This window comes from Heterocephalus glaber, unplaced genomic scaffold, assembly GCF_053883595.1.
Source record: "Heterocephalus glaber isolate CG9 unplaced genomic scaffold, H.glaber_assembly_v1.0 deba00000937, whole genome shotgun sequence".
NCBI classification, from domain to species: Eukaryota; Metazoa; Chordata; class Mammalia; order Rodentia; family Bathyergidae; genus Heterocephalus; species Heterocephalus glaber.
This window is the reverse complement of record NW_028258173.1, coordinates 14,896,374-14,908,878: the sequence shown is the minus strand read 5'-3', so window position 1 is coordinate 14,908,878 and position 12,505 is coordinate 14,896,374. Positions and strand designations below refer to the sequence as shown.

General features: G+C 54.8%; 1 protein-coding gene and 1 pseudogene across 1 annotated transcript in view; both read right to left on the bottom strand.

Annotated features, from left to right (window-relative positions):
- The window catches only part of Cacng4 (calcium voltage-gated channel auxiliary subunit gamma 4), a 59,579-nt gene extending 55,738 nt beyond the window's left edge, over positions 1–3,841 (bottom strand). Inside the window, exon 1 of the mRNA XM_004870260.4 lies at positions 3,529–3,841. Within this exon, the coding sequence (XP_004870317.1) occupies positions 3,529–3,748 (220 nt within the window). The 5' untranslated portion in view covers positions 3,749–3,841. The remainder of the gene's footprint in view (positions 1–3,528) is intronic.
- Positions 3,842–10,310: 6,469 nt separating this feature from the next.
- On the bottom strand, positions 10,311–11,924 carry LOC106008204 (pyruvate kinase PKM pseudogene; annotated as a pseudogene).
- Positions 11,925–12,505: the final 581 nt, after the last annotated feature.

Below are 12,505 nucleotides of genomic sequence, written 5' to 3'. Positions count from 1 at the left end.
CTAGAGCTTCTGCAGTAGACACCCCTGGCCATCCCTCTAGCCCCTTCCCCCAGGGGGAGTGACAGGATTTGTGTGTCTGTGTGCCACAGTGCGAAGAAAGCTGGGAACACTGGTGTAAGAGCTGCTGCCCAGGTGAGGGAGATGAACATGATTCGGGCAAAGGACATGCTCATTCTCAGCTTCGAGAATCCTCTCCCACTGCGTCCAACACAGAGCTGACACAAAGTAGGTACAGGAGCCAAGCCTGGCATCAAGGCTGCTTCATTAAGGCTCTGATAGAACCGTGAGTGTGCTGGAGGGCAGCTTTATGAGGGGCAGGGTGCTGAGGCTCAGCTCTGCAGGACCATGCATGCTGGGCTGAGGGTACTTGACGACAGCACCATGACTGGGTCCCTCGCAGGTCCTGACCCCAGCAGCCCCAACGAGCACTCTGGAGTTCACGGTGCGTGTGGGGGCCTTGGCAGGTGGGGGGGCAAGTGACTGTTTGTGGTGGGGACAGGGTAGTCCAGAAGACAGTAGAAGGAGAGAGACAGAGACACAGAGAAACCAAGAGACAGACAGAGAAGCAGAAGGAAGGGGAAGGAAGGGAAAGTGAAGGGGATAGAAGGGAAGAGTAGGTTATGCAATTTCTGCGTCAGTTGTACGTCCTTGCCTCCAAATGCCTTCATGCTGCCGCCAGCCCAGACTCAGAGCTGGGCTCCACTGGGTAGCCAAGTGCTTGGTTCTATTTTTAATGGCAACCCAGAAGCTGTTGGGGAAAGGGCAAGATGACATGGTAGGAAGAGCTTTGTAGTGAGACAGAGGCTCAAATCTGGCCCAGCAGCCTCTGGGCAAGTCCTAGAACCTCTCTGGGCCTGATTCCCTCATCTGTAGATGTGGTGAAGTCATTACTCAGGCTTTGTGGGGCCACTGTGAGCCTGGTCAGCAGTATCACACACGAGGCTCTGGCACTGAAGAGTCTGACACTTGTCCCATGGAGAGGCATGTGTCAGGTGGGTGCTGCTCTGGGTCAGAACGAGGCTGGAGCAACATCCCCGCCCCACTGCATGGATATATTGAGCACACAGAGGTCGGGGTAATTAGTCTATCGTTTATAGCAAGTGCCCTGGAATGAGCTGCCAGCAAACCCATCCAAGTTCTGTGCTGTACCCTGAGCCTTTTTAGGTGCCTGCTGCAGTATTTCTTCAGTTGCAGCTCAGGGGTTTGATCCTCTCTGTTTTGGTTTAGATGTAATGATTTTGGGGGTACTTTACTAAAGAACAGGTGGAAATAATGCATTTTGCACACAAAAGCCAACAAGGAGGCCCCCTCCATGGCCCCAGAAGTGGGCTGGGGTTAATCTGCTGTCTAGGTCTCAGCCCTGGACACTTGCTGCCAGGCATCATAGGAAGTATCAGCTGGCTCTGGGAGCTGTCAGCTGTCAGCCTCCATGATGTGTTTCTGCAAAGCCATGCTGGCAGTTCCTACTCAGGTATGGGACTGTCGTAATGATTCGAACCACAAGAGGTCTTAAACCAGCTCACCTCGCCCTGGATCCTTTAGGAGCTTTAGGGAATGACACAGGCAGCCCCGTCCTTTCCATGAAGTCCCCCAGATGGCTTCCTTTGCCAGGTTAGCCAGCTGCCCAGATCAGCTCAGGGCTCTCTTGATGAGCGGCGAGTGCAAATGACTCGAGGCAGCTGGAAAGATGCTAAGTGCAGCATCAATCCTAATTAGGATGAGGAATTAATAAAGGAGGCATTCAAGTCCCTCCATAGGCCAGGCTTGCCAGTGTGGAGGGTTAGTTCCAATTTCCGCTGGGAACCTGGAAAGCCCCAGGTCCACACATTTCTTGGGGTGGGGGTGACAGTGGCATGACCTACTATGCCACACAGAAGGCACTGAGAGGAGCCTGCGAGGTAGAACACCGGGGCACTGCAGCCCTGCTCTCTATCTAGCTCAGGCGCTGTGGCAGCTAGTGACGTGGGTACATTCTCCAGAGAAGAGGTGTAGGTGTTCGTGATCTGAGCAACTATACACCCAAAATGATGTTTTTCGAAAGAAAAGAGGAGGGTGTGATTGTGGGCCCAGTGGCTTCTTTGTGTAGCTGTGTTTCTAGAATTGTTGATTGCACATTTATTTCTGTTACCCAAAGACTCTGTGTAGCCCTGGAATTAAGCTCCAAACTGCAAAGGGCACAGGGGCCCCATTTGGGAGTCCATTCGGGGGGACAAAGGGGGAAGGGTTCTAGGTGAGGCCAGGCATGGTCTGGGGGGACAATGCAGGGGAGCTGACTTGGCCGATGAGACACAGCCCACAAAGCTTCCTTTCACACGATTCCAAATGCGGCGCGGAAAGGGCTCCCTGCCACCTCCACCACATCCTGCCAGGCTGAACTAGTTGCAGGGTTGTAGCTGCAGTAAGGGAGGTAAGGTGGATTCGAGAACTTGCCAAACAACCCAGGGGCAGAGTGAACATACCGGGAAAGGTGACAAAAGAGGAAACTCTGACCAAAGATTTTTGAGAAATCAAAGCAACGCTCCACCAACTTGTCCCCACTCTGAAAGCCAAACACCAAGCGGCAGACCTGTCCGCAACCTGGCTGGACCACACGGTCCCTCTACAGCCACCTGTTAGTTCAAGTTCCGCAGCTGGGTTTCAGGTCGCCCTGACTACTCAGGAGGTAGCGGTCCCCACAGTCCGGGGGACCCTAGGGGCATCCCAGCCTTACCGCACCTACTACGCGGCCGCCTCGTGCACTTAGGGGTCACCGCGCACGCCCCACGGAGCGACCACGCCCCTCCCAGGCGCCGCCGGCCCGCGGGTGGCCCTGCGCCGCCCAGCCTTGCTGCCACCGAGGTCTCCGCAGGCTTCCAGCGAGGGGCCGCGACCGAGGTCTCGCTGCCTCAGCGAGGGGATGACTTGTGTCGCGCCCCCCACGTCCCCACTGCGCAGAGAGGGGCAGGCCGGTGACCCCGTGGAAGGGCTGGCGGGCGTCGGGCAGTGGCTCCCGGGCTCCCCCAAACGCGCTCGGAGCCCTGGTCCTTCCCCGCCCCCACCCCTCGGCGGGGGCTGGGAGAGGACGCTGAGCGGCCCCAGCGCTCCCCGCCCCCGGCCGGCCCCGCCCCAGGATGGCCAGTTCCCATAGCAATCGCAGACACCGGTTGCCAAGCAACCCCTCCCCCTCCTCCCGCGTCGGCTCCCCCAACCCCAGCCTCCTCCCGCCCCCAAGCCTGCCTCCACCTCCCCCTGGGGCGCCGGCGCGGCCCCTGGGGATCGCTCGGGTCCGGAGCTCCGCGCGCGCGCGTGAGTTTCGGTGTTTCATTGTGTCTGTGTAAGAGGGGGTGTGCGCGTGCGAGTGCAGAGTTCCTGCGATCGGTGTGTTGGGAAGGTCCCTAGCCGCGAGGGACCTGAGCGGGTGCACAGCTGGTCGGAGGGGACCCACCCACCCGCTCCGGGCTCCTTTGTCTCGCGCCGCACCCACCGATCCCCCGACCCGCGCCCCATGCAGTGTGCGTGTGTGTGCGTCTTGGGGGGAGGGGTCCGTACCTTCGATGCAGCACACCCGCCACAGCCCCGAGTGGGTGAGGTCGCCGCGGGCACGGCGGGGCGGGGGCCCGTCGTCCATGGTCTGGTTGGTGCCGTTGCAGATGTGCGCGCTGGAGTAGAGCCAGTAGTCGGTGCCGATGGCGATGGCCATGAGCGAGAAGGCGACGAAGGCTCCGGCCGTGGTCAGCAGCATTTGCAGCCCGCGGTCGCATCGCACCATGGTGGGCGCCTCATAGTCCGCCGCCCGCCGGCCCGGCCCGCCCTCCTCCCTCCGTGCGCCGCTCCAGGGGCGCCCGGGCTGGGGGGCCGAGGGCCGGGGGGCGGCGCCGCGCTGCGCGTTCGGACCCCGCGCCCCGGGCGTGCCTGCGCTCGGGCCACGCGGGGCTCAAACTCCGAGGCGCCGAGGCGAGTGCGGGCTCCGCGGGCCGCCGGGCGGGCTGGTGGAGGCGCAGGGGCTCCTCCCTCTCGGTCCGCCCTCCCCGCTCCTCCCGCACCTCCGCCCGCGCCTCCGCCCCGCGCCTCCGCCCCGCGCCTCCGCCCCGCGCCCTCCGCGCTTACCCCGCCGCGCGCTCGGGGCCCGCGCCCGGCGCCCCTCGCCCCTCGGCGTCGCAGCTGGGCTGCAGTCCCCGCCCCGCTCGGCGCTCCCTTCCGCTCCCTCTGCCCCGGCCCGGATTTTTCCTCCCCTGGTCTCCGCGCCCCTCCTCTCGGCTTCCCCTACTCTCGCGCACTCTCTTTCTCTCCCAGGTTCATTCACATTATTAGCTTGAAGGAAGCCAGGACAGGGTTCCCCAGGCAAACTGAAAGGAGGCGGGTCTCCAGCCATCTCTCTTAACCAACTAGGAACACCCCGTCTCCCCTTCGTCCCTGGGGATTCTGTGGTTTGTGAATGTGTAGTCCCTGCTTTGCCCTGGACATATTTGTGCCTCTACCTGGCCGGGAGGTATAGGCTTAAGTGGGAGTGAGAGTATTCGCGTCACATTTCCAGAAGTCCCAGATGCGGTCACAGCTGGGAGTCAGACATTACAGGCCCAGCCGGGCCCTGGCTACCCCACTCCTGGTGGCTCCTGAGCCTGCGGGCTCCTTCAGAGCTTCCTGGCAAGGGTTGGGTGGCTCTGGATTCGGGATGGCACTGAAGATGGGACTGGCCCCCCAGGCACATTTCTGCTCCCAGGGGCCAGGAACACTCCCGCTATGTTTGATTCAAACATTCCACCTCCACTTCTTTTCCCTCTTCTTCCTTGTTCCTTTTCAATACCTTATATCTTCCTGCTTTTGGCTCTACTCGAGCTTAACGGCTTTCTCTGCCTCCTCTTTATTACCAGCCTCTGCCCAAGCCCTGCTGGCTTAACTTAATTGTCTTTGCTCCTGGCATGGTCCCAGCCTGGACACACACTCCCTTCTCCGCGGAGCCAGGCCAGACTCCTTCAACACCCAGCTCCAAACTCTTCCCTGCAGGCGGCCTGGGAGACCAACACCAGGCCCTCAGCGTTTCTTCACCTCACACCTGCCTGTGAACCCGTTGGCATCCTTCAGGGTGTCGTGTGGGGTGCTGTTCTGGACCCCAGGAAATGGAAAGAGGTGTATGGAGAGCTGCTGTCCTTGGAAGATGGAGCTCGAATTTTACATTTCTTGTGGCATCTTCCCAGCCACTCTCCAGAGACAATTACCCCACTCGGGAACCACTGCTCTGGCTCCCACAAGATTGTGAGACTTTCCTGGGTCTGGGCTATGTGGTAAATGCTTAACAAATGTTCCCTAAGTAAGAGATATTCCTTGCCCCCTGGACAATTATAGTCTTCCTGGACCAGGTTGGCTGCATTAATTAGCATTTGTCTGCTCCCTTCTCCTGCCTTTGGGGTGTCTGCTCTGCCTTTAAAGCATCAAACAACAAGGGTCATCACCTCTATTTTACTTTTTATCTTATCTCACCACCTGGTGTGCACACAGCAGATACCAAATGTGTATCTGAATGGCCCAAAAGGTATGAGAGGCTTCCTCTGGCTCAGAATGAGGCTGCCCCTCTCTGTCCCTAATATCCTTAAGAGTAAGTCAGGGCTCTGTCCTCAGAAGCCGTGGGAAAGGTGACTCTCAAGCTTTTCTTTTAGGAGAAAATCCTGTTTTCAGAGAAAATTTTAAACAGAATTCCGACATAAATAAACGATCTTCCACCACTAGCCCTGTAGGTAAGATGAAGAACTCAGTCTGTACCACCCACCCCACCTCGAGCTCCTAGAGCACCTACGGTTCCATGAAACATGGTGTGAAAACCTACATCTCAAGGTGCTGCTGGGTTGCATGGGAGCATCTCCTCCAGCCCTCCCTGCATGCCGCCTTCCTCAGGATCTGTGGGAGAAACCAGTGAAAGTGACACCAACGAATCTGCTCTGCAGGGGCTGGGGAGGAATGTCTTCTACAATTTCCTGTTAGGCAGGGGATATGACCCATGGGCTGTGGGACCCTCCTCCAAGCAAGCAAGAGATGGAACTAAACTTCATTCATCAGAGCCATATTCAACTAGCTCTAACCTTCCACTCAGAACATGCAAGAGTTTACAGGGTGCTGGACCAGGAGCCACAAATGCTGTCTGGGGGTGCATATTACATTCTCGGTTCATTCTCTGCATCATCCCCCTTCATGCGCCTGGGGAATCTGAGGTGCAGAGAAGTTGAGTAACTTGTTCAAGGTCTCACACCTGCTAGGCAGAGGGGTCAGATCCTAGCTTGGCCAGAATCTTTCAAGGACACTAAACACTCTCTTTGCTGTTGTCAAGTGCTACTGAGCTGCATCGTTATTACCTGTTAATTTCAGGGGAACCCCAGTGGGTGCTTGGCAGTTTGCCTGTCTGTCCCCGGGCACCCAACTGGGAGCTGTGGTTGATCCTGAGATTGTGAGGATGTAGACTGTGGAGTCAAAGAAGGATTTGACCGCTGGCAAAAGGACCTAGAGGAAACGCAAGACTCTCTCAGACCATTCATCATGCCTGGGTGGGCACAATTTAAATCTGGAAATTTCTGCTCAGCTGGATTAGAGAACTTAATGGCAGGATTTCACTGCTGCTTGAGGACTCTAGATTTTCAGCATCCCATGGGATGCTTCCAAATCTGAGAGAGGGTTGTGTCCTCTCCTTGCTTAGAGAAGGCTCTGCGCTGGTTTTGTGGACGCTGAGTACTTGACATCTTCTCCTAGGGAGCCAGCCAGTATAAATGGTACTACTGAGGGAGGGATCAACTAATTGCACATGTTATTACCTCTCTGGACAGCTGAGAAAGTGGGGCATTTGACAATCTGTTGGACCAGGCCTCCAAAACTGTATTTTTCAACACAGGGTGTTTAATTTTTTTCCCTCTTCTCTGGATCATTTGGGTAATTACCACAATTCTGCGCTTTACTTAGTCTGTGACGACAGCAGAGCCATAATGAGCCTGAACCTTCTCAATCCCGAGTCCAGGGTGAAGCAGCCAGGCGGGCTGCTGTGGCAGCCAAGGGAGAGGAATACAGTATTAGGCTGCTCACGCTGCATAACGTGCACGTCAAAGCCGCTGAGCAGGAGCACGCTGCGCCTCCAGCGGGGAGGGGAAGCAGGGAGCGGCCCTCCACCAGCCAGGGATGGAGGACTGCTGTGTGCGACGGCTCCGAAAGCCTTTATTAAAGGCTTTGTTTCCCGCCTTTGTCCTCCAGAAATAATGACCTCTGTGTGGCAACTTTTTGTACTATCTCATTTCTATGCCCAAAGCAGATGGTTCCTGTGATTTCAAAAGGCTTAGTGGGGGGATTTGGGGAGCCTGGGTGATATCTCAGGTGAATAGAGTGATTTTGATGCTGGGGATGAGTCTCGGAAGGTTCTGGGGCCCTGGCTCTGAGGGGAGGCTTATCTGAAACCCATCTGGGCTGCTTTGAGTCTGAGAATGCCTTGGGGTCTTGGTTTTGAAAGCTTTCACCTCCATCAGATTATGCATATTGCAGGGATCCCCCCCCCCCCCGCTTCACTATTTCAGTAGGTTCCTTTGAGGGATAGTTCAAATCAGAAAATGCTACTTGGCTTTATGAATTGAGGTTTATTCCATTTCATTTTCTTATCGCTGATATCCCATTTGAGCTGGAGACACAGCGTTCTTTGTCAGCTGCAGCACAATAAAATGGTGGCAAGCCCCCAGAAGTACCAGAAGGAGCACCCTAGAAGTGTGGAGAGGGAAAGCAAGCAGCATTTAGTGGGTGCTCTCTGGATGATTTTCATTTGTGAAAATTGGCCTCATTTCAGTTCATAGTGACAACAATCCTAAAAGGTAGTCACCTTTACCCATAGTTTGTAAGTGATGAACTTGCAGCTAAACTGTGTAAAGGCTGGGTTATGATTTGAACCCAGCTCTGCCTGGAGCTGCCATTCTCTGTAGCTACTTAACCTGCATCCCAGCCTCTGGAGGGTGCCTACTCTGCTTTCTCCCCCACATAGTCATCCAGATGAGATCAAGTGCAAAGGACTGTCAAAGTCACCTGGGGGTGGAGAGGTTAGGAAAGGCTGCACCTTGCAAGCCAGATGGGGTAAAGCAGGCTGCTCATTATTTCCTGGGCAGGTAGGGGTGAAGTACCGGGAGACACTGGCCTTGGGCATGCGCCCTTCTCCTTTGCCCTCCTAGCTCCAACCCCAGCACTCGTGCTGGTAATGGCCAGAGCTGAAGGTAGAGGACCAGCCCCTAAACCAGGTGCTCTGTGCAGATCTCCCAGGAGACAGCTCTGGCCTCAGGCAGCTACCATCTCCAGGGCATTTTTCACTTATTGTCTGTGGGAGGAAAACCTAGCACCCTTCTGCCAGTGTTAACTACTGCACAAAACAATGAACTGCGAGTGAAGTCGGTGTGTACTTATTCAAGATCTGTGTGATTTTAGACCGAATCACATCAGGCACTGTGCTGGGCGGGCTGTGGCTGTGCTGGGCGGGCTCCCCCACTAGAAATTGTTCCAGAACCAGCCTGGCTGATGAACATATTGATATTAACAGCCTGACTCGACCAAAGCTTCCGGCCCAGCACGCTAGAGAGTTAGCTGGTTATTCTGAGAACAGTCTTTTCAAAACACTCTCCAGGACAAATGGGCTGAGAGGTTCTTTTGTCCTCAGCTAGCCTCTGAAATGGAGCTGACTCTCAAAGCTTCGAGAAGTCCAAGGGAAGAAATGGTCAGCAGGAAAAGGCTGGAGCTTTTAAAAGTGGGGTACAGGCGAGGGTGAGGAAGGTGGTCAGTGACAGCACATTTGTCAGCTAACGTGCGCCATTTGAGCTTTTGCCAAAGCAGAGCTTTTAATTCTGAAAATATAACAGCCTTGTGCAGGAGCTGGAAGAAAGGGCAGCGTTTCGTGCGCAACCTTGCTGCTAAGTGCCTGACTGCTGTTGAAAGGTTTGGTTCAGGGGAGGTCCACAGACCCTGGCTTCTGAATCACACCTTCCTCTTCATCTGCCTCCCAAGGGTCTCAGCTGCCTGCTGGAGTGCTGGAGGTGGGTTGCTTTTGGCTTACCCCGAAGGGAGGAAGGGGCTGCTTTGTACTGCAGATGTCTTTCTGAATCACCCTGTATCAATTGAATATTCCCCTTCTGTCTCCTCTGTGGGCTATTCTGCTCACTCTGTCCATGAAGAGCTCTGGGTCTTTGCTGAGTTCTCTCCAAGGCCTTTTGAGGAGGTGGGCAGAAAGATCAGTGTATTCAGACTGACCTGGGTTCCCAGTCCTGTTTGGCCCTCTGCAGCTGTGGCCTTAGACTAGCTGCTGAACCACTCTAGGCCCTGATAAAATGGGGACCCCAGCATTTGCCTCACGGGTTGTTGCACAGAATGAAGAAGCCCAGGGAAAGCGTTGACACAAAAATGCTGAAAGCCAGTGTTTGTTGAGCACTTCCTATGATCCAGGGTGTCCACTACTTCTTTTGTTTCTCCAGGATTCTTTGAGATCAGTCCTATTATTTGTCTCATTCTACCAAATGAGAAGGAAAATCACTTGCTAAGGGTTTCGTGATTTTGAGGCTCGGTATATTTTGATTTAAATATATACTAAATAGCTTGTATGAAAATGTCAGAAACCCATTGTACTGTTCCATTAATATATGCTAATAAGTATAATTATTAAAAGAGAAGAGTATGTATACTAAATAAATGGCAGCTTTTGTGATCGTGTTTGCTAGGGTTCCCCAACAATTAGGTTTAAGTTTCTTGGTTTCCTCGTTTGCCAACAGCGAGCCTCACCAGACTCAAGTACCCCTGTAATATAAACCAAGCAATTTATCCAATCCAGAAATGTTGCTTTTCCTCAGTGGATGCCTCCTTTTTTTTTTGTAGCTTCAGCTGTTGTTTATTGACACACAGGTGGGCTCTATAGCAACAGGCCTAGAGGTGGCGGGCAGAGTATGTGCCTGGAGCTCGAGTGCAGAGAACTGGTGCATAGGTCAAGTGGGGAGGCTGAGGTGATCGGGGAGCAGTCAGAGCCAGGGCCAGAGTCTGCCACACGGGCTCCTCTGCCCCACATCCTCAGCCCCTACTCTGGCTGCCACAGCTGGGTTCTTTGGGCATCTACCTTCTGCAGGAATGAACAGGGTACACACAGGAGCTGGAGTTGCTGCCTTCCTGAAACAAACTCTGGGAGCCTCCCTCCCGTCCCTTGCTGGGGTGGTGGTGGGGGGTGCTGCTAGCTCTGTTCCACCGCAGCCCAAACAGTGCTAATTACAGGGATGCAGTCTTCCCAGGTGTCCCAACCCACCGGTGCTGCACCACAGTTCAGAATGAGCACTGCAAGCGTCGCTGGCCTAATGGATGGGTTGGGGAAAGGGGACAGGAAGGGGGCTGGAGAGGAGCTCCAGGGCTGTCATGACACACATGGTATTGGTGAAGCCGGAGCTGGGGTGCCACCTGGTCAGCACGATGACCACACATCCCATCTTGAAGAAGTCTGGAGCCTTGCAGATGTTCTTGGCCAAGTTCACGTGCAGGTCCACTTCCTCGGTCCAGGCCTGCTGCACAGGGTCCTTGCACACCATGGGGAAGATGCCTTGGTATAGGCCATCTGGGGGCTTTGGTGGTGGTGATAGTGGGGATGGGGGCACAGGGTACCGTGCTACCTGGTGGGCAGATCTGCCCGACTTGGTGAGCACAGTATGGTCCCGCTACAGCACTTGAAGGAAGTCTCCCACACTGGCGGCTTCTGTGGAGTTGCTCGTAATTGGGGCCAGGAGGCACAGCTCCTCAAATAATTGCAAGTGGTAGATGGCAGTGTGAGCCTCTTGGGCAGTCAGGTGCTGCATGCACACAGCCTCCAGTGGGTCGTTGCCCTTGGCTGTCTCTTGGGACAGCATGGTGCAGCCTGCCCCAGCTAGGACAGCGTTGGTCTCAAGGCTGCCCTTAGCCCTCGAGGACCGGAGCTCCATACCCTCCAGCATCTGTGTGGCACAGATGACAGGCTTCCCTGTGTGGTTACAGCATCCACTCATCATCTTCTGAGCCAGGAAGAATTTCTCTGCAGGAATCTCGATGCCAAGGTCACTATGAGCCACCACAGTGCCATCTCACTGGCTGCCAGGATCTCACCAAACCTCTGCACCCCTTTGTGTGGAGGTCTTGATGTTCTTGCTGCTGACCTCAATGTTCTTTCCCTTCTCTCCCAGGACCTGCCTCATCATGTGGACATCAGGATCCTGTGGATGAAGGCCACGAAGATCATGTCTAAGTCCTACTCCATCTCGAACTTTAGGACCTAGATGTCCTTCTCAGACACAGCAGGCAGGTCCACGGTGGCTCTGGGAAGGTTCACACCCTTCTTGCTGCCCGAGGAGCCACCATTTCCCAGTTTGGTCACCAGGGAGTTGGGACCTTTCCCCTTCACCAGCAGGGAAATGAGGTGGTCATCCACATAGATTTTACTGCCCACGTCTACTAACTTGCAGATGTTCTTATAGTCCAGCTCCTCTCACTGCTCCATGTATGTGTTGTCCAGAGTGATTTTGAGTGTGGCTCCTTTCCTGAGCTCCACCTCAGTGGTGCCACTGCCCTTGATGAGCCCAGTTTGAATCTCAGGACCCATGGTGTCCAGGGCCACAGCCATTGGCCGGCAGAGAATGAAGTTGGAAGTGAAGCTCTCGGTGGCTGTATGCACATTCTTGATGGTCTCTGCACGGTGCTCCTGAGTTCTGTGAGAGAAGTTCAGCTGGGCCACGTTCATCTCATGTTCATCTCCTTCAGCGTCTCCACTGAGCAGGAGGCTGTGCCGATAAAGCAGATGAGGCCGGTGTTGTGGGCCGTGATAGGGATGAGTCGATGTCCAGGCGGCACATGTGCTCCAGGAAGGTGTCAGCCATGGCCATGGGTGCATGCAGCTGCTGTGTCTGGATGGGGGTCATCCCGGCTTTGCTGAGGGTCTTTAACATGGCTTCTGAGGTACTCACGTACTCAGCTGGGGCTGTGGTACAGAAAGAAGCAGAACACTTTGTAAGCTCGAGATGTGTCTGGATTCCTTTCTTTTGCTCCATATTGTCCCCTGGGAACCCATGCACATGAATCTTCTAGGTGGCAAACACATTATTAAATCTTTGCTGTCTTCCAGTTCTTCCATGAGTGGCAATGCAAAAGCTTGCAACTCTTTGAGCTTCCACAGCCCCACTATGAAATCTGCCCTTGTCCAGTTTTGTAAGACTTGAAAGGGGTGGTATATGAAGTATCTAGCACAGAGTCCAGCACATTTGTGCCCAGCTGACTCAATCATAGTGTTTTGACACCAGCAGATGTCACCAGTAGATGCACACAATGTGACATAACAAATAGTATTTAGGGCTGGGGATTTAGCTCAGTGGTTCCGCTGCCTGCCTCGCAACCTCAAGGACCCAGGTTCAATCCCCGGTACCAAAAAAAAAAAAAGGTATTTACTGTATGAATGAGCCATGCACGCAGGACCTGTGGGTCCTCTTCAGGTGATCTGCAGCATTGCTGAGGCCTCTCAGGTGTGTCTGTC